Source organism: Erpetoichthys calabaricus, chromosome 17, assembly GCF_900747795.2.
Source record: "Erpetoichthys calabaricus chromosome 17, fErpCal1.3, whole genome shotgun sequence".
Lineage (NCBI taxonomy): Eukaryota > Metazoa > Chordata > Cladistia > Polypteriformes > Polypteridae > Erpetoichthys > Erpetoichthys calabaricus.
Window position 1 is genome coordinate 72,023,787 of NC_041410.2, and position 22,614 is coordinate 72,046,400.

General features: G+C 38.1%; 1 protein-coding gene across 2 annotated transcripts in view; it reads right to left on the reverse strand.

Moving 5' to 3' along the window:
- mctp2a (multiple C2 domains, transmembrane 2a) overlaps positions 1-22,614 on the reverse strand; it is a 339,546-nt gene that overhangs the window by 192,475 nt on the left and 124,457 nt on the right. For both annotated transcript variants that reach the window (XM_028823594.2, XM_028823595.2), the window contains 2 exons: positions 2,204-2,346; positions 1,972-2,048 (listed from right to left, as the gene is read on the reverse strand). In XM_028823594.2, coding sequence (XP_028679427.1) covers positions 1,972-2,048; positions 2,204-2,346 — 220 coding nt within the window. The remainder of the gene's footprint in view (positions 1-1,971; positions 2,049-2,203; positions 2,347-22,614) is intronic.

A 22,614-nucleotide genomic window follows, 5' to 3' on the forward strand; every position in this document is an offset into this window, starting at 1 on the left:
CGCCTGGAGTTCCTCAAGGCTCTGGATGTTGTAGGACTGTCTTGGTTGGACTCCGCCAGGGCTGCCCTTTGTCACCGATTCTGTTCATAACTTTTATGGACAGAATTTCTAGGCGCAGCCAGGGCGTTGAGGGGGTCCAGTTTGGTGGGCTCAGGATTGGGTCACTGCTTTTTGCAGATGATGTTGTTCTGTTTGCTTCATCAGGCCGTGATCTTCAGCTCTCTCTGGATTGGTTCGCAGCTGAGTGTGAAGCGGCTGGATGGGGATCAGCACCTCCAAATCCGAGACCATGGTCCTCAGCCGGAAAAGGGTGGAGTGCCCTCTCAGGGTTGGGGGCGAGATCCTTCCCCAAGTGGAGGAGTTCAAGTATCTTGGGGTCTTGTTCACGAGTGAGGGAAGAATGGAGTAGGAGATCGACAGGCAGATCAGTGCGGCATCCACAGTGATGTGGGCTCTGCATCTGTCTGTCGTGGTGAAAAAGGAGCTGAGCCATAAGGCAAAGCTCTCAATTTACCAGTCGATCTATGTTCCTACCCTCACCTATGGTCATGAGCTGTGGGTATTGACCGAAAGAACGAGATCGCGAATACAAGCGGCTGAAATGAGTTTCCTCCGCAGGGGGTCTGGGCTTTCCCTTAAAGATAGGGTGAGAAGTTCAGTCATCTGGGAGGTGCTCAAAGTAGAGCCACTGCTCCTCCGTATCGAGAGGAGTCAGATGAGGTGGCTCGGCATCTGATCAGGATGCCTCCTGGACACCTTCCTGGTGAGGTGTTCCGGGCACGTCTAACCAGGAGGAGACCCCGGGGAAGACCCAGGACATGCTGGAGGGACGATGTCTCTCGGCTGGCCTGGGAACACCTCAGGATTCCCCCGGAAGAGCTTGTAAAAGTGACTGGGGAGAGGGAAGTCCGGGCATCTCTGCTCAAGCTGCTGCTCCCGCGACTCAATAAGTGGAAGAGGATGGATGGAAATTGGAGACTTTATAGAAGTATACTTTCAGCTTGATCTTAAACACAAATACATAGCATTTGTTCTTGCAGTTTGTCATGGATACATTATCACTGAAAGGCATTTAAAACATATATTGAAGTCTAAAGGCCTATTCCGTTGTAAGGTCTATAGCAATACTGGGGATATACAGCAACAATTGCAAAGCTCAGGTCAGCTTCATGGCTACCGATGGATGCACACAAAATATCAAAAAAATGGTTTGCATGTGAAGAAGGAAGATTTTTGTCTGATATTGAAGGCGCTAGATGGGTTGTTCTTAAGTGCAACTATAAAACATAACTAATATGCATCAGAAATTATGTATAGGTAGCCCCTTTTCAGTTACTGTGCGGTTAAAAGTATTTGGTGGGCACTTGATACTAATCCTCAGGAAAAAAAAATTACACAATGTCCCCTCGGGGGCTCCGTAATTTGGTACTTAAAGCTAAAATAAAAATTATTGCCGGAACCAGATACAGCAAATGCCTTATGAGTTTGATCATTACAAAGGCAGCTATATAAAATGTACCAATTGACAAAATTAATAAAAAGTCTAACAAACACTGGGCTAAAGTCTTCAATATGTTATTACTAATGACTATAGCCCACTTGTTCTCTATGATCACTTTGAAGACAACTACAAAAGTCTAAGATCTGAAATGATGTTCTGCACCAGATGGCAATTAGTATCATAAGCCCCTGCATATCTGATGCAAACAGCGGTCTGTGTTTATAATTTTACTCACTGCATATCCTTACTAAATTTATTTAAATTAATGTCTGTATCATATTTAAAAATAAATATAAATATGGATGACTCCTTTTTAAAATAAAAAAAAACTGTTTGGCATTGTATTATTTAAGGGAAAAATTTTGCTAGCTGTAGCACATTATTTAACCGCATAAATGTAATTTGGATGGTCTTGCTCAATTTCAACTCCAAACGTTAATTCTCAAAAAAAAAAACACAGAGAAACTCACTTGCCCAGCTCCAGGTTATTCAAATCAACATGTGTTGCTCCCATGAAGTCATCTGTGGTTAAGTCTCGATCATATACCTTAAAGAAAGAAAAGAATGGAGTCCCCATTTTAAAGTATATGCTTATTAATAACCATGTCTGAATATAACCTCTGTTTAAGGAGAATTTTTTTGTTTGGGTCTTAATGGGGTTTCAAAATACACTAAATGAAGTTAGAATATACTCAGTTTTACCTTAATTAAAAGCTTCTGCTCCAGATTCCTAACTGGTACAGAAAATGATTCATCCCACACTGGGTTCAGGTTTTTGTAAATTACTTTACTTTTATAAAGGGTTTTTGAGTCGAGTTTAAACTTGACATATGGATCACTGGTACCTTAAAGTAGAAACAGACAAAAACAGAATAAGTCCTACTGTATACAGTATATTTAGGTGTTAAAAAACAAATGTTTATACTTATTAGTTAAAATTACAAATATTAACATGCCACCTGTAGACATGTTTAGAAATCAAGAAAAACATACAAATTTACTATTTTTATAAATGTGAGACCTTTTGAGCGTATTTATTAAAATTTAGCTTTATTTATTTAAGGCAATATTATGCAATATTAGTACAAATGGATCTTCTGTCAAACAGCTTGAAAAAGAAATATACTTTTTAAACATAATTCATTAACCATACTGTACCACAGATGAAAATGTCTGCATAAAAAGTTTGCAAATTGGGTTAGACAAGTTTCTCAAGTATCCAAAGATTGAATTAGTGCAGAACCTTATAATCATAAGAGTAAGGAAGCGAGAGTAAAAACCCAACTCATAATAAAGATTTAAGTACATAAAGCAAAATTAAGGCAATAGGAAAACAATGGCAAAAGCTAGGAAAAATGCTAAAAAAAAAAAAAAAATCTGAACTCCTAATACCCTGGTATCTCTGTTTAAAGTGCCACATAATAACAAAGAATTTACTATAAAGTAGCAGTAAATGTGGAGAAAAAAAAAAAAAAACTAGTAATCAATATCTGGTAACCACTCTTTTTCTTTAAAATTGCATCAGTTCTTTAGTTCTTTTAGTTATCACGCAATTTTAGAACAAAATTGGCCGGTAATTTGTTCTAAACATCTAAGAGAACTTGCCATAGTTCTGCAGATTTTTGCTGTCTCACTTGCTTCAGAGACAGAGAGAGTGAGAGAGAGAGGAAAGAGAGGTTTGGAGCATGCACTGATACAGCATGTTGCACCCACCACATGACAAACGACCTCAGTATCCCAAATTAGGACCTGAGTGCAGCTGTTTGAATGGAATGGGTGGAACAGTGTTTTTTTTTTTTTTTGTTAAACAGTGGCTGGAGTGCTATTATTGCCACCAACCCCTGAATTTTCTCTTGCAAGTTGAAGGACCTGCTTTTGCAGGGCTGGATGCAGGTTAGCGACACAGCCAGGATGGAACAACGGCAAGTTAAGTGACTTGCTCAAGGGCTTAACAGAGTAGAATCACTTCTGGCATTTACAGGATTCCAACCGGCAAACTTCCGAATGCCGGCACAAATCCCTAGTCTCAGGGCCACCACACCGTCTACATTTGCACTTCAGATAATTCCAGACAGCCTTGATGATGTTGAGGTCAGGGCTCTGTGGAAGCCATACCATCTGTTGCACAACTCTTCTTTTCAATCTCAGGAAAATGTTTATAACTTTGGCTGTATGTTTGGGAACACTATCATGCTGCAGAATGAAGTAGGATCGATCACAGGACTCCCTGATGGTATTGTTTGGTGGATGAGAAGCTGCTGGTACCTCTCAGCATTGAGAATTCCATTAATTCTAACCAGATTACCAACTCCATTTGTTGAAGTACAGACTCATTGTGCAGGGAACCTCTAATGCACAGAAACTCATTCATGTGGCACTTGCTGCCATTGCTCTGCACCCTGGTTCCTGTGTTTTTGTATACAGGCAAATAACTTTGCTTCCATTTGTTTTTTACTTCGGAGAAAGGGCCTTTTGACAATTACTTTTGCTTGAAAACCATTTTTGACTAGACTTTTCTGAACTGTAGAGTATATTTGGGTTCCAATTATTTCTGTGAGGTTGGATTTGATAGCAGTGCCTGAGTTGTTTCAAAGGGACCTTTGTTTCATATACTGTACTCCTAATCTAGTGAACAGATTCTTGTGTATCTTCAGACAAACTGATGATTTGAAGGCTAAACTGCCCCATCTTCCATAACGTCATCTTTTAAGTTCTTTGTCCTTTGCTCAGTTTTATGTTTTTACACCTACTTCTGCTTCAGTTAATTAGTATGGCTCAAACAACTCATTGATCATTATTGCAATTATCTTTGTTTAATCATGCACCAAGCTAAATATCTGAAGTTTTCTTTTTTTATTTTTTACTAAAAAAAGACGGACAGACTTTTGCACGGTATTGAATATATGTTGCATTTATGACAAGTGAAATGCATTACTTCTCTCTATCAAAGCATACAAGTTTATCTTGTCCAATAAATACTATTGTCCTTTCTTAGGAAAGCACTAGAATATGTTGGGCACTACACTTGAGAGAAAAAAAAAATCCCATCAAGTTAATCTTCTGCTTACCTAGCAAGCACACATTCATCAGGGAGTCCTTCTTCCCCTACTTTGGCCAAGTAGATTGGCTGCTAAGACTAGTAATGCTTAATTTATACTAATAGATAAACAAAGAAAATCAAAATGCAAGGAATTCTAAATCTGGTCATAAAGATTATGCGGACCAGCTGCCCATCTTCCAGCATCATCACACATCTCCACATACAATAGCAAAAGAAAAGCAATCAAGGCAAAGCCCAGTTCTTCTAAAGATGGGTTTGATGGGAAATACAGTACTTCGTGCATAGAAAATATTCTAGTCAAGAATGTAAATAGTCTTTTTTTAAAGTTAACACAGTGAAAGGTCGAAAAAGACAGCATTTTCTCAAACTGCATGACATCAGAGATTGACATTTGGCATCAAATTAATTATTAGGCAAATAACTCTGACACCCTTAATGTATGCACATATCACATGGTGGTGCCATACTGCCAGAAAAAGTAACATCTCAACTCTGTTATGGGAATCAAGAGAGGGGGAGGAGTTGTTTGCTGGGTTTCTTTCAAAGAAAAATTGCAAAAACAGCCAATTGCTGATGCGTGAATGAGAGACACTCAGTTTATGCAAATTAGCAGGCAAATTCCCTTGGTATTCATTTTGAAAGCAGATGCTGCTGAGACACCTCTATTCTAATTCTGATAAAAAGAATGAAAATACTTTTATGACAAATTTAGTACCAACAAACTGGAATACTTTGAGAAAACAGGTCATAGCATATGCTTCATTTCAGTGCATTGTCAATTTTAAACCTAATTATCTAAAACTTCAAATATTTTCCCCTTCTCTCTAAGCTGAAGTGAACAAACTACCATAATAATGATGCATGGGAAAAAATAAGACACAATAAAAGAGGATTACAAAAAAAAAAACAACAAAAAAAAACTCAGCAATGAAGGATAGTGCTGCAGTAAAGGAAGGGCTCCTAGGCAGCACCTATACTAATACGTTTTTTTTATTTGTCAAATAATAAAAATACCTAAGCGGACTCTTACATAAACAAATTTTTATTAGTGGTACTGCTTATTTGGTTACTAATTTCATCCATGACAATTCACAACATATACAATAAAAAGGTCTATTGATATTTTTAAATATTAATGCACAGGCAGTTTAGGTGACTTACAAGACAGTCTCACACAATGAGATGTGAAGTGTCCCAGCAACCTTGCGACTTTAGTGCTTCAACCATTGCACCATACTATGTACACATACATACATATGTATAGACACCCTTATATACATACATATGCAAAGTGGAAAGGTTTTTGGATGGCAAGGGGATCATGGGCAACATCAGACTGGCAAAGGGTTGAGGAAGTTTTACAGGAAATCTCTAGCACAGAGACAGAAAGAAATCCAATAAAACAGGGATAGAACAACTAGAAATAGGAGCTATGTATGCGCAATGTGCCATGTACAGTATGTGTAGTGGGTGCCTTGAAAGACCAACAAACAATAGGAAAGAGGGAGATGCAACTTAATCAGAAACAAAATTCCCAAGGATGCTTAGGGGAAGCAGTTGTCAAGAATGTTCAGTCGTTTATTTAGCGTTGGAGAGGTAGGCTAGACAGAGGAGACAAAACATTACAAAAATTTCTCTCCAACGACACTTGGCCAATAACTGGGAAAGCTGGGGCCAGGTTGCCTGTTTGGAGGTTTGCATAGGGAAGCCTGGCAAGAAGTCAGTACTTACCCTCCTGTTCACTTGGGAGTTACACAGGGTTGTTAACTTTAAGTGAGTGGAAGTCTGATCGACTGCTTATGAGACCCAGTCCTTAAAGAGCAACTAAAGGCCCAGTGATGCAGGGGCATAAGAGACGTTCATGGAGATTTCTAGTCTGATGACTCTGTAGTAAAGTATTGGCAGATACAAACTCTGGAAGTGGTTTTGGGCTTGGCCAGAAAACGTGCCACTAAGTCTGGAGCAGGGATGACAGTTACTTTTAACAATATATTATTTTATTGATAGATATTAATGAAAATACAATTAAAGACAGCACATACGAATAAAATAATGAACCTGAGTTTTGCAAATAATAAAAGGCATACAGGTTATCGTGTTCTTCAGTACTGAATTATTGTATATGTCCTCTTTTCTGCACTATTCTGGAAGTGTTTCACAGCATGATGGCAAATGAGCTTCAGTTTGTGCTTAATGAGATAAATGCAAGGAGTTCTTACTGCCATTGTTGCAACTGGCCAGCTTATCAGCTTTGTTGAAGTGGGATGTACTTAGCATGTTGGTTTCCTCATCACTATAGCACTGGGCTCAAGGCCAGCATCCTCTTTGTCCATCTCCATTTATAGCAAGACATATCATGTCACTCTTTTTAGCTTCAATAAATAATTAGGAGGTTGACGTTTAAGAGATATATTGTGCACTGTGCCATAGTAAACCTTAACAGGAGTATTATAATAGAGCGAATATTTTGAATAAGTACAATAAGTACACCTGCACATTCAAATGCTTTGAATATATTTTCTGATGAATTATCAAACCAATGTAGAAGACACATACAAGTCAAGAGATACATTTTGAAAATTTATTTGGACATGTAAGAATTTGTCACATAGGAAGAAGGCAAAAACTACAGAAAAAGCAGCACAAGAGGGCAGAAGAAAGACTGAGCCATGGAAGCAAAACTTTATTGAAGTGGCCTATTTTAATTTCCAGGACTGAACTGATATAAACAGAGGTAAAGTACAGCAATGCACTATTAGTGCATGCTCCCAACCTAAAAAAAGAATAGTTCAGGTTATACTCTGGTACATGCCAGTTCTGTTGTCACTGCTTTATTTCACTGTGGCTACTTTCCATAGTGTAGAGGTCAACAAATAATCAGAAATTATACATCAGATTATAACAATAGGTACTATGGCAAGTCACAAAGGTGGAAAAAAATCACACTAAGAAAACAAAGACGTAAAATACAAATTTGCCTGTAAGGTAAATTAACTATAACCTTTCTTGCATTTATAATAGTAAAATGTAATGTTACTACAGTATTACAAAAGAAAAAAATCATTGCCCACTGTCTGGTGGCTTTTTGCCAAGGTTAATAAATTAAAGTCACTTAAATATTTATTCGGAGTAACAGTTATATGCATTGTGTCAACTGCTTAGACGTTACGACTAATTCCAAACACGTCAGAATGTTAAGCGACAAGCAGTTTTTCTTCACTCCACAATCACAATTTGTGCGGCCTCGTATTTCCATACATTAGGTTAGGTTAAGTTGACTAGGTATGATAAATCTTTGGTCTTATTCTGGCTGCAACTTGGTAGGATACAGCAAGGAGCTGGAGTCTTTCATTATGATGACTTTCAGGCATGATCACATATAATGTACAAAGAGCCTATTGCAAAAGCCCTATCTGCAGCTCAAACAACTCTGTCCCCTGTGGACGAATTTTGTTGAGCTATGTCACATTTACTCTTCAAAGAAATTGTCAAGATAGTTCCATTTTCATTAAGATATCTCAAATAGACCATGCTGTACGAAGTTTTAAAATTTCAAAATTTCCTAATTAAAAGCATTGGGGAGTTTGTAAACTCTGTGCAACATTCAACTAGGAATAAGTTTTCAATTTTACCTAGTGGTTGTTTGAACTTGCATATTTTTTTCTTTTTCTCGTCAGACAGCCCCTCACATTCCCAATGCAAATGACTCAGATGCAGGGCAGTATTCATACGTGTGAACAGATCACGCAGCAGTGACCTTCTGTTGCTGCTTCAGGGAAGTTAACACTAGAATCTCTGAAGCCTACAAAAAAAAACTCATAATCCCAGCCTACCTTAACACTAGAATTACCAAAGACTACGAAAAAACGTGTAAATCCGGCCCACCTTAAATCCCTTCACACCTCTCCGTCAGCGTCTTTTGTCCTGTAAATGTGCCGATAAAGACAAGCAGCCTGCTGTTCCATCCCCCCACTGCCGCAGAACGTGCACAAAGTTCTCCCAGCTCATACCTTGATTATCTGGGAGTGAAGTCCTAGAGTTTTAGAGTGGAAATAATAGATTGTTATTTGGAACACATGCATTTCATGTGTGTTCCATTCCTACAACAATCTGTGTAAATACATCGTTAAAACAGAAACATTTTTCATATTTTAGTAATAAATGACAAAATGTAGGCATAAACTATATAATGTGTGAAGCCTGCAGTCCAAAGATCAAATAAACACTTTCACAAAAGGTTCAAGGATGATACAACAGCTTCCGTGGCTTAGCAGTAAGAATTACAGTAATCCCTCCTCCATCGCGGGGGTTGCGTTCCAGAGCCACCCGCGAAATAGGAAAATCCGCAAAGTAGAAACCATATGTTTATATGGTTATTTTTAGAATGTCATGCTTGGGTCACAGATTTGCGCAGAAACACAGGAGGTTGTAGAGAGACAGGAACGTTATTCAAACACTGCAAACAAACATTTGTCTCTTTTTCAAAAGTTTAAACTGTGCTCCATGACAAGACAGAGATGACAGTTCTGTCTCACAATTAAAAGAATGCAAACATATCTTCCTTTTCAAAGGAGTGCAAAGCAAGCAGTCAAAAAAAAAAATCAATAGGGCTTTTAAGTATGCGAAGCACCGCCGGTACAAAGCTGTTGAAGGCGGCAGCTCACACCCCCTCTGTCAGGAGCAGGAAGAGACAGAGAGAGAGCCACAGAAAAACAAAGTCAAAAATCAATACGTGCCCTTTGAGCTTTTAAGTATGCGAAGCACTGTGCAGCATGTCCTTCAGGAAGCAGCTGCACACAGTCCCCCTGCTCACACCCCCCTACGTCAGCGCAAGAGAGAGAGAGAGAGAGAGAGAAAGTAAGTTGGGTAGCTTCTCAGCCATCTGCCAATAGCGTCCCTTGTATGAAATCAACTGGGCAAACCAACTGAGGAAGCATGTGCCAGAAATTAAAAGACCCATTGTCCGCAGAAACCCGCGAAGCAGCGAAAAATCCGCGATATATATTTAAATATGCTTACATATAAAATCCGCGATGGAGTGAAGCCGCGAAAGGCGAAGCGCGATATAGCGAGGGATCACTGTACTGACTTGTAATCAAGAATCCCCGGTTCGATCTTGACTGCCTCCTATATTTACCGTTTTCAGTACTGAGCTGCTCTTATTGTTAATATTATACAATAAACACATACATTTGGTTTGCGTCTGTAACAGCCGCTGTAAATTTAGAGTACTTGTAAAAGTTACCTTTTTTTTCCCCACTTTTATTCTCTCAGTCATGATCACGATACATACTACCGCCCCCCCACCCAGGGATCTGACGCTGTTACTTTTTATTTGAAATTGGGAATAACTGTAGATGTGACTGGTGTTTTGAGACAATGGAACTGGACATTCTCTGATCTGGATGGATAAAAGCTGACACGCAAATGCTGGCGAATCTGCCTTATTCGTATCTCATTGTCACTTGATTTTTTTTTTTATTCAGTTTTATTGAGTGTTCCTGTTCATGCTGAATTAGTATGCACCTTATGGTCCATGATGTCAAAGCCGCACTGACAAAAAAAACACAGAGACATAGGTATATATGATATTTGGAATTATTCATTTTATGACCTGTATAGCACATTTCGGAAAACACTGTGGCACGGATGGAACATTATTCATATTATTCATATTCATTCGCATAACATCTTGCGGCTATAATCAGTGACCGCGTGTTTTTTTTCCCCCCCGGTTCTTGCCAGTCCCCACATGTTGCTGTATGGTGGTGTTTCTTTTGTACTCCAGGTCATGCAGAGTAAAGAATAGTACAAAGATGTCAGTTCAGTACTATATGCAATCATTAAATTCAAATGTTAACAGGCCACACACACGCAAGGACTGTCCTACATTTTCGACATGTGTACCTGTTGCAATGTACACACTTCTCTCTATGCTGAACTGGGAGAACTTTGTGCACGTTCTGCGGCGGAGGGGGGATGAAATAGCAGTCTTGTTCAACTGGGAGTGAGATGCCTGGAGTTGTATAGGGTAAATAATATATTGTTATTTGGAACACATACATTTCCTGTGTGTTCCGTGTCTACAACGATCTATGTAAATTTAGGGTGACAGGAAATTTGAGAAATGCAAGAAATATCGAACAAATAACTAAAAAAGAAATGTTTTTCATTGTATATTTTAGTAATAACTGACAAAATATAGACAATGAAGTGTATAATGTGTGAAGACTGAAGTCTAAATGTCAAACACTTTCACAAAAGGTACACATATAACAAAACAAGTGCGCTTCTATTCAAGAATATAACCGAAGAAAAAGACCTTGGGTTAGGGTATGATGCTGACACAGCTGCTTGGGTGGCGCAACGGTAAGAACTGCTCACTCATAATCAAGAGGTCACAGGATTGAATCCGGGCGCTCTCCACAATTACCACTTTGAGTAGTGAGCTGCTCTTATTGTTACTATTCTACAATGAAAACATACATTTGAGTCTGTAAAAGCTGGAGTAAATTTATGGTACTTGCAAAGGTTAGTGTTTAGCCCCAAACTGACACTGCTGTTTTCAAATTAAGACATGCTATAACAGATTTGAATTCAGATGAGGATGAGGGTTCTACATCGCAGAAAGAGAACAGAATCCCTCCCCGCAACAAACGCCCATTCACACATAAGAACAATGTAGCTGCACCAGGCGTAAAGGCAAAAGATGGCATCGTTTTAATACAGCATGAGGTCAGGAGTCATCCTGCCAGTCAGTCTGCCCCACACGAAAATGCAGGGCTTACAGAGTTTGCCATGGTATCGTGCAAAGTTCTGTTTGTGATAATGTTTTGTGATGGTCTTTATATAAAAACATTTATATGTTACTTACTGTATATAAAAGCCAGATTGAATATTATTTACCTTGATTTATTTACTTATCTTCCTATAGTGTAAAGTCACAACTAGACTGCAGAGCTTCTTGTGCTTGATCGACACGGGTTTGCTCACAAAGTACATATGTACTGAAGTGACTTTAGCTGCATGTGGAAGCTTCTGTCGTACTCTATGTAATTTCTCTCATTATGGGAGAAAGCCTTTCCAAGACTAAGGTCATAAAGCTTATGAAACCGTTTCTGGACAAAGGCAGAACCGTAACAAAAGTTGTGTAGAGTGCGACAGCTAAAGTCACTTCAGTACTCATGAACTTTGTGAACATGTCCATGTTGATCAAACATTTGTTTATTACTGTAATAATGAGGTTAAATCTGGATACTTACTGATATGCATAATTCTTTTATACAAGGTGGCACACTGCTTCTATTTATGTTTTATGATAATTTTTAAACAAATCATTCTGGGCAATTTGTGTGCCTTTCACTTAGTTGTGCCACCCTTATCAATACATGCAATATAAAATTAGCAACAGTTCTATGAAGTTAGCAGAGCTAAGAATGCCACAATGGCATATTTTGAGGATTCACAAAAAATGACTTCAAAGAAATCACTAACAAACAATTTACAACAATTAAACATTTATCTATGGTGAAAAATGGCATGGTGGCAATTGTGGATCAAAATGCTGCCTCATGGATCCCATGTCCTGGGTTCATATTCTACACCCAGTCATTTTGTGAATATAACACACTCACTGCATGAGTTCATAAGGTTTTAAATGGGTACTCTGAATTTCCTTCTGCATCCCTATGATGTGCTTGTCAGGAGGGTGGTGATACTAGGCTGGGACTTATTACGGACTCACACCCTGTCCAGGACTATTTTCTGCTTTGTGTCCAAAGTTGCTGGAATAGACTGGCTTCTATGACCCTGAAATAGACTACGCAGAATTAAGAATTTTATGTGCTTTTATCTAAAGTAAAGCAAGGAAGCCACTGTTCCATGGAGTCCTCCATGATTTTGGGAAATACTGTATATGGTTTCAATAACTTCCAATAACTTAATTCTGATATAAAAAGATAATAGGCAATGAATGATAACATAACATCTTGCCTTGTCTGCAGAAGGAATTCAATTTTTTGATTAAGAAAAAAAATTTAAAAAGGTGAATAGCAGTTACAATTCTAGGAAAGCAAACTGTACTATGGTTGATTCACCACATGAGGTCAGACTTTCATCACATCACATAAAAACCTGGGCAGTATATATTGTCTAAAGCACATCAGTTTATCTGCTTTTGCAACATCATCAGTAGGGAACAATGTTTGGTAAAAATGCACAAAACAATGTAGTGTACAGTTCCTTTGTGTACATTTAGTAAAGCTAAAAAAGAAAACAAACTACTCAGAATAAAGGATGTCTGGAATGGACTGGGTATAATTACTGGACTCAAGCAATCCTGGGCTCAGGTGCTAGAAGCGGATGTGGACAAAGCCAGTTTTTTAATAGACTTTCCCTTCCAATGTCTCTGCTTTCCAATGACCAGTCTCTCTACACCATCCCTACTACATCAACTACTCTTACCCAGTCAATTGGAATGACCAGTGACAAGTCCACCTCTGACCCTCAGTAAGGATTGTCCATAACTGAAGACAAAGTAATGAGACATCTGATGAAAATACACAGAGAATAAGCTGCGGGACCAGAAGGACTCAGTCCTCAAGTTCTTAAGATCTGTGCTGACCAGAATTGTGGTGTCCTCTGTCACCTGTTCAGTCTGTCCCTAATGCTTCAGAAAGTGCCACTGCTGTGGAAAACACCCTGCATTGTTCCTGTTCCAAAGAAGGCAAGTACCTCTTCAACTAATGACTACAGACCAGTGGCACTTACGTCTCACATCACAAAGATCTTTAAGAGACTGGTCCTGGACTATATGAGTTCTCTCGCAGTAGACAACCTGGACACACTGCAGTTTGCCTATCAGACAAAGACTGGAGTGGAGGATGCAATTATCTGTCTGCTCCACAAGACTCATTCTCACCTGGACAAAGTTGGCAGCAGTGTGAGGATTATGTTTTTGATTACTCCAGTGCCTTCAACACCATCCATCCATCCATCCATCCCTGTTAAGGGATAAACTCAGAGATAAGCAGGTGGATGAGCCTATAGTGTCCTGGATAATGGACTATCTGTGGGCAGACTACAGGTTCCGAGATGCAATAACTGTGTTTCTGATACAGATGTGAGCAACACTGGAGCACAACAAGGAACAGTCCTGTCTCCTTTTTTGTTAACTCTGTACACCTCAGACTATATATATTACACAAGGTCATGTCATTTGCAGAAACTCTCAGATGATTCTGCACTTAATGCGGTGTACTGATATGACAGAGGGGATTGGCCTTTCAAATGTACACCACTTACTAAGGTTTACCAGAAGATGGAAGGTCTTATCAGTAAATTCAGGCAGGAAAACAACAAAGAACAATAAGTACACTATTTAAACACTTTCAATATCCTTCCTCAGAAAACCAAGAATGAACTTCAGAGTTGAATGTCTCAATGAAATGGACTACTCCTAATATCGTCAAAGCTCCAGGCTATAATATGGAGGACCAGGTAAGAGCTCAGGCATTAATTAAGTCAAGAAAATGTGTCAGGGGATGAAGTCTCTTGATTTGCAAAGTGCCCAGTTCATCTTGAGGCAGCTTGTAAAATTTGTAAATTAAACTGGACAAATACTACTACATCGCATCTGTACACAAACCAGGTTAAAGACCTTTCTATAAAATGAACATCTGGTATTTCAGGCATATGTGCCACCTACCAAATACCTACCAAATACTGCCTGAAGGTGGATCTAATGAAAATACATAACAATAGTGTATGTTACACTACACATTTCTGTGTATGGCGATGCCATGGTGGTTAGAGATGCTATCTCACACCTCTATGAAACTAGCCTCAAAATCCAGGTTGGTCACTGTGTTAATGGTGTTGTTAATATTTCCACGGCTGTTTTTACTCCACAGGCCTGAAGAGATTCAGGCTAAGTTAAATGGTAACCATAGGCCCTGGGTCTCTGTGACCCTACAGTTACTTTTTAGATGGCTTAGAAAATGGATGGATAGATATTATACAATGAACACAATCTAAAGATACTCTAATTTAATGTCATTTTTTCATAAAACCAGTTTCTTCTAGATCACAGTTTCTGCAGCATGTATTCCACTGTTCAGCCTTAACTGATGTGGAAGAAAGAATACCACACATTTAGCACTGCTCCATTTAGTCTTCATTACCTCTTTTCTTCTTCAACCACAATTTACATTAACTGTATCCTAAAATTCTAGTTTCTGAAACTCATCAATTTTGTTGTACTCGTGTGATTTGTTATTAGTGAAATTGAGTTGTGTTGCTTCTAACCTACATGCTGTTCCTGCAGCCTGGTCCCAAAGAATATAGTCAAAATAATAAAAATGCAATGTTAAATGTCTGCAGGTATGAAGAATTTGAAAATTTTAATCAAACCCACAATAACCATATTATGAAAAGACCAAGGGCCTCATGTATAAAGCCGTATATAGAATTCACACTAAAGCATGGCGTACGGACAAAAACAGAAATGTGCATACACACAAAAAAAAAATCCATATGCATAAAACTGTATACACCAAGTTCCATGCACTTCCCCTTTATAAACCCATAATGAATATGAAATTTAATGCACATTAAAAGGGAAGCCTCGATTGTGTGGCACATTATGCAGGATGCTACAGGCCTGCACAGTGTGACACACTTTCTGTGGACTATAGAACAGCATATTAATAGAGTGGAAATACATTCAAATTTCATAAGCAAATTCATTCTCTGAAGGCATCATTATAGTGTAGCATTGGTGCTGAGCGGCAAAATGGATCGATTCTTTTCTCTTTATATGGCTATTTGAGGTGACTCGCTATCTTTAAAAGAACTGCTTGCCTTTTGTTGTTGGAAAAAGCATCTGTGACTATATGGAGCTGCCGTTTTTATAGGTTCTCCAGCTATATATTATGCAACGTCAGCTCATTCTTTTGGTGATTCATCCCTGTCTGATGTAACTAGTCCAGCGCTGTTGCAATAGCAATGTGTATGCAACTGATTGTTCCAATTAAATTTGAAAAACCAGATGTTGCTGCAAATTGCACTTTGATGTTTTGCAGGAGTCATAAGGAAATCTTGTATATCTGAATGACAAGCAGATATAACCATCTTATACAGCTGGAATGGCGCTACTCGGTTATGTTTGTGAAATACCCAATTGGTCATCTATGCCATTTTTAAAAGCTCCTGTAGTTAAAAACCTAAGAGTGGACAGAACTTGCAAAGGAGCAGGTAGAGCACAATTCCTCAAAGTTTGCTTTTGTAAAGCCAGCAACAGTTTAGCACACAGCTCCAAGAGGACAGCACTTGGAAATCATAATCGATTTAGAAGCCAGTCATCATCTATCTCTCTCTATCTCTCTATTGTGGAGGATTGCCGGCTTCCCAGTCCGGCCCTCACCCCCAGGCCGCTAGGAGGAGCCCTCCGGACAGCATATTCGTGCCCCGAGTTCCAGCAGGGCCTCATGGACTTTGTAGTGTTGTGACACAGCCCTGCTGGATACCTTGGGGGCCGCCAGGAGTCGCTGTAAGGGGGCTAGTGAGCTCTTGTATGCCCTATAACCCGGGAGTGCGTCAGCATCACGTGTCCGGAAGAAACGACGTGCTCCCGGGATGAAGAAGAGGACTGTTTGCCCTGACCCGGAAAGAAAACGGACTTGTGGGTTTGGACAGGAACCATTTCCGGGTCAGGGTGTATAAAAGGACTCTGGGAAGCCCAGTACACTGAGCTGAGCTGGGAGGTAGGGTGGCGACGTGTCTGGGCGAGGAGGATTGGTTAGAGAGAGTTTATTGAGTATATGAGTGTGGTGTGTGGAGTGCTTTGTGCACAATATAATAACAAAATAAATAGTTATTATACATTCACCTGGTCATCAGAGTGGTACCTGAGGGTTCAAGAGGTGGACAGAAGCCTTAACTGCTACACTATATATATATAAAATCCAAAGTCTGTCTGTATGTCCATCTGTTTTAATTGAGAAAACTACTTAACAGATTTAGATCGGGTTTTTTTTAATATAATTTGCTTCAACATTCCAGTTGATTTTGCGAAGTATCATAGTTAGAATGCGGAACCAATTTATTTGCGCAAATCTGAGAGAGAGGCAGCGGGCCAAGGGGAGGGGAGCGAGGCCATCCTCACTCATGTGACAGCCTCCATTTGAGTCAATCTACCTTTCGCCACTTGTTGGAGTGTATATTGCCTCCACTTAGCTAGCGATACCTGTTTGTTCAACAGGTTCAACATTATCATCTACAAATACACACTCTCTTCTAATTCTTCCATTTGTAATGTCTTCTAACAGTGCTAAAGCAGCTAGGTTGTTGGAATACTTTGGCCATTCAATGTACATTACATTTTATGAAAATGATTACAACCATGAGAATTAAATTTGTAAACGATATATGCAATTAATTTCGGTATATTTGATAAATCCCGTGTCATTAATGTGTATGTGAAAAAGAAAGGTAAATGACACAGAAACAGTAGCACTACTTTAACGCTGGGTGCCACCAGTTTGCAAAACTGAGCAGAAACGTGTATACACAAAGTAGGGGCTACCTTGAAAATGTGCATGGTTTTATGCCAAGTTTAGTTTGTATACATCTCAAAATATGTGAGGAAATGGGCCTATGCAACATTTTTATGCATACGTACGGTTTATACATGAGATCCCAGAAGTCAATTTAAGTGTAAAAATATCTTTTCATAAAAGTTATACTGAAATCTCTATTTGACAGCTTTCAATGCATGCAATATTTAAAGTCACTCTGTAGCACATACCAACTATACCTGTTAAAAACTGGTGGTTCCTTTCAAAACCACATTAGCAAACTTCAGGGGCATCATGTATAAACGGTGTGTACCCACAAAAATTTTGCATATGCCCATTTCCACGCTCACATCGCGATGTATAAAAACTAAACTTGACGTAAAGCCACGCACATTTTCACGCCCGCTCAATCCCTGACATACGCAAGTTCTCTGCTCTGTTTTACAAACTGGCAGCACCCAGCGTCAAAGCAGTGCTACTGTTCCTGTGTGGTTTCCCTTTATTTTTTAGATTTTATTCCCTGAAATTAACCGCATATCGTTTTTTAGTTCATGGCATCTGATTGTAATCAACCCGTAACTATAAAATTGTGCACCGAATGGCCAAACTATTTCAAATACCATAGCCACTTTAGCGTTGTTACTATCAGTGTTCCACTCTGAGTATTTTAACCCAGTGTATCGGTGTATGAAATCAGAGCTCTACAGTAGCTGACTGGAAAGCTCTACCATAGATTGTGTCAAGAGCAGGAGAAATATCGGGATAGAGCTTCCAGCACACGCTGCCTCAGCCATGTGCAGAGTCTATTTGAACTTCTCCCCTTCGGCAAATGCTTCAGAGCCTTTCCTGTACAGACCTCGTGGTTCAGAAACAGTTTCATCCCAAGAGCTATAAAGGCACTCAATCAGTCCATCAAGTGCTCCCAGTAGAACTGTTTGTACTAATAAGTACAACTGCCCCACGGTAAACTTGCATTACAGTTGTAATACTGCACAACCTGAGCCACTAATGCTTTCATATTGTATATTTTTCTCTGTTTTTTATCCTATTATTATTATTTTTGTTGCTGTTGTTATTTTACCATTTTATAGGAAAATAAGTTTATGGAAGATTTGCATATTGAATCTTATTGTATCATACAATAACAATAAAGGAATTCAATTCAATTGAGAGCACGCATTTACAGATGATGACGACTGGCTTCTAAGCCGATTTAGATTTCCAGGCACTATCTTCTTGGAGCTCTTGATATCATTTTAAAGATGAAATGCAGTAAAGTATATATATTACATTATACAGATAAAATTTTAACTTCATTTAAATAATTTATATTGTTAATGATTAAATATGCGAGGACTTGGTGGGCAGCAATAGTAATGATCTGGCGCCCCGTTCAGGGATTGTTCCTGCCTCGCGCTGTATGCTTGCTGGGACTGATGCGACCCTGGATGGATAGATGGATGGAATAATTAAACATGTACTATGAAGATATTTCAATGTTCCTTAAAGGTTTTGATGAATCGGCGTTCTAAGCTTACAGGTGGTTTGACATTTATTAAATAGCTGATTGTGTGGTGATTGGCTATTTGGAGAAAGAAAAGGAAGAACAGGAATCAGGGTTAGTACGTTGGAAAGAGACGGTACTGCTGCAATAAATTATTTTATTGAGGGTCGCGTACAGTGCAGCAAGCATCTTGCAGGAGGCAGGAACAATCTCTGGAAGGGGCACCAGCTCGTCTCAACCACTGCGCCAACATGCCTCAATGTTTTATACCTGGTTTAATTTCTATCATCATGAAAATGAAATTAAGTATACATCTTAGTATTTAAATTGTTCAGAGAGCTGTAACATCATGAATATAATTTATTCGGTGTCCTTTCGGCATAAGAGAAAGCCTGTTTAAGAAGCATGTAGTGATTCACACACATAAGAGAACATTGAATAACACATAGAATATGAAGTATTTAACATGCCACTTTAGTTACGATTGGATTTGAGAAACTATTAAATTAAAAAGATTTTAAGATGAAGTTTATGATGTTCTGCTTTAATGGCAAAATAAACTATGTGATTAAAGTGGAAATTTCAACCTTTTTTCACACTGTGTCCCAGGTTTTTTTTCTTTTCTCTGTACCCTAATATACTTCCATATGACACTCAGACGGTGGGCTACAACTCGCCTTTTCACAGCAACTTTGATATCTGACCACATCTTATTTATTTTGGGCATTGTGAACTTGAACTTTTGAGTTTCTCCGCCACTCTGTCACTCAATCAACTTCCTTTTGTTGTTTCTATCACTGCTTAAACCAAAAAATATGTTTTTCTTCGCCTCTACTTGGTATTCGCTGAAATTCTTCTTGTTCACTGTGCTTTTGCCATTGTCTTTTTACAGAACACAAAACATAAGGGGCTATTTATATTGATTTGCATATTTAAAGAGGCGAAATTCTGGAAGGAGTCGGGGTGGGGCCACAGGCGCATGCATGAACGCTACTTTCACGCTGACCAGGATATGTGGAGCGGAAGAACATGGAAGTTGGCATACGCACAGATTTATGCATCTGGATTTTTTTGTGCGTATGCACATTTCCGCTTTTGTACGTACGCCAAGTTTAGTTTTATTATTTTGCTCATAATAATATATGTAATGAGTTTTACATACCTATTCCAGGCCATATTTTATATTTTTTATTAAGCACATCACTAACAGATAATTCACTCAGAGCTAGAGGTGGAATTTATTTCGGTAATTTATTTCCACAGCCTCGATCAGTAAAGACATTACAAGGGCATATGATTTTTTTTAAAACTGATAAACAACTTTTTAAAATTAGGGCTGCAACACATGGATATTTTAATAATCAGTTATTATATATATGAAACATTTATCAATCAGTTAGTTTATCCAAAAATTTTAACTTTGTAAATTACACTAGCAGCTGTATCCATAGCTTATTATAAAAGAGCTGAATTAGCGACACTATACAAACTTTTAAAAACGTTGATTTTAAGTCATTAAATCAAATAAAGGGAAAACTGTTGCACCTTCATAAATGTAAATATATATCACATTTAATCTGAGTATAAAGTAAATAATATATAAAACCATACTTATATACATCATACTGCAATGCATATTTTATAGTGCAATATAATATAAATACTATGCAAATTAACATTTTTTTTTGGGTTGGTATTAATAATAATAATAATAATAATAATTATAAAATTATATAAATGCAGTGCCTTCCACTTACTATGAAAACTGTTAAATTCAATCTGAACACTTATTCATAATAATGCAGAAACAGTTTTCACGTTTGTTTAGGCAGATAGTTTGCTAAATGCCAGTAGTCTTGGTGCTCTTATGAGGGGAAAAAAGCCAGGTCTTGTGGAGAATATTGATGAAAACTTAAAACACTGCAGGATGATTTTTTTTCTTAATCACTTTTTATTAAGTGAATCTTTCAATTAAGCTATATCTCTTACCGCTTTTCCTCTTTGTCAAGGTTGCACATAATGTCACATTATAAACCAGTTGACTATTTCGGACAGAAGACTCTAAATTGGCCCAGTATGATTGAGTGTTTGCGGACATGTGTTCTTCCTAGTACTCTACAATGAACTAGCAAGTCATCTAAGGCAGTTTCATCATCAGGGGTCAGTTTTATCGAAAAGCAAAGTCCCTTGCACTTTGCACAAATTTTTTGGGGTTATAAATTTTTAATCACATCTAGTATAGCCTCCTGTTGCCGAATGTAACTAACCTGCAAGAAGGTCCTAGCTGGAGAACCCCACATCCAGGGGTGGAGTTAGATTGGGTACAGCTTCACTTATTATAAAGTAGTGCTCAACAATTTGATTTGAAAGATGTACAGTAAATGTACTTTGTGGTACATACTGAACAGATGTCCTGCAAATTTTACTTCTTATATACTGTATACTGTACATTATATACAAAGTTTGTAGCATACATGCCGTTTGATTCTAGTATGCTCTGTTTTATCATGCATTGGCTACCAATTGCACAATTCCCTAAACATATTTCTGCAACTTGTATTCAATGTAGTTTTTTTCACACTAGAACCAAAACTACACCAAACTAGGTCTGATCTTGTGATTACACCAAGAACTGATTTTAACAAAGATCAGGAAAGATATCGTAAAAGAATACTTGGGCATCATTATCATTTCATTGCCTGCCAATCCTGATCAGCACTGTTGTGGCAACATTCTGAAAAGGGGCTTACTAGGTTACTCTTACTCAAAAAAGCTGATTCTAGTGCATCCAGTGGAATTCCCAGACATTCCTACACCAGTTTAGAGATATAAGCACTCCAGTATGTTCTAGGTTCCCCCTAGTCTCTTCCTACTGGGCCATGCCTTGTATACCTCCCTGAGAATGCAACAACTACACAGTTCATCCTAATTACTTAAGGTCCACAGAACTCACAGTAACAATAAAGACAGACAAATTCTAATCTGGGAGCAAGAAAGTCTGCACTGTAATCTAGGAAGTTAACTGATATTCAAATTTAGAGCGTAGGAGTCAAGAAATAATTAAAATGAATGACTGGTTCAACATGTATGTCTGAGCTGTGTGGTTTTCTATGGCCAAAGTTATACAATTCAAGTAGATTAATTTTTGACAGTTCTCGGGAAAACTTAAACCCACATTTAAGTCTTCATAACGCAATGTCAACTGAAGGAACCACATGAAAATTCCTGTCCAGTGACAATACTACACAGAGCAATGCGCAGTGCAGCCCTCAGACATGTACCTCTTTTAGTAAGAAGTACTGTAAATGTAATCAGTAATTAGTATGAGTCTAATTTAGATAGATATATACTATGCTTTACAGATAAGCATGGGACATTTTTGCTTTATTTAAATTTAAATAAATGACAATATATATATGCAGATTTTAGACACACATATAAGAGAACTAAACCTTGTACTAGGAAAAAACATATCATTTGAATCAAACACTATATAATGACCATTATTAAGACAAACTATAAAACAAGACAGATTTTTTGAATTACTAAAAACGAGCCACAATTTCTGTTTATAGAGACAGAAGCGGGGACAAAGGGGACTCTGTGGCACCTACATTTTTTGTTGGACAATTTTTTACAAATAATAGTTGATTAACATAATAAAAGAGCTGCCAACATATCCGATCTCTGTATCTTTAGGATTTAATATCAGATTGCTGTTCAATGAATTCTATCAGTTCTGACCACAGTATTGGAAAAAATAAAAGCATAAATTATATACATTTTTGTGCTTATTTAACTTCTTTATAATGTAGCAAATTAATAAAAATTATTAATTAACAGACATTTATTAATGCTTTAAGCATAAATTATGATTTTCAGGGGATATTTATCATAACAAATAAGGACATTAGAAATAATGATAACAGACTAAGACGATAAACAAGAACCACATTACCTAACAGAGTTAAGG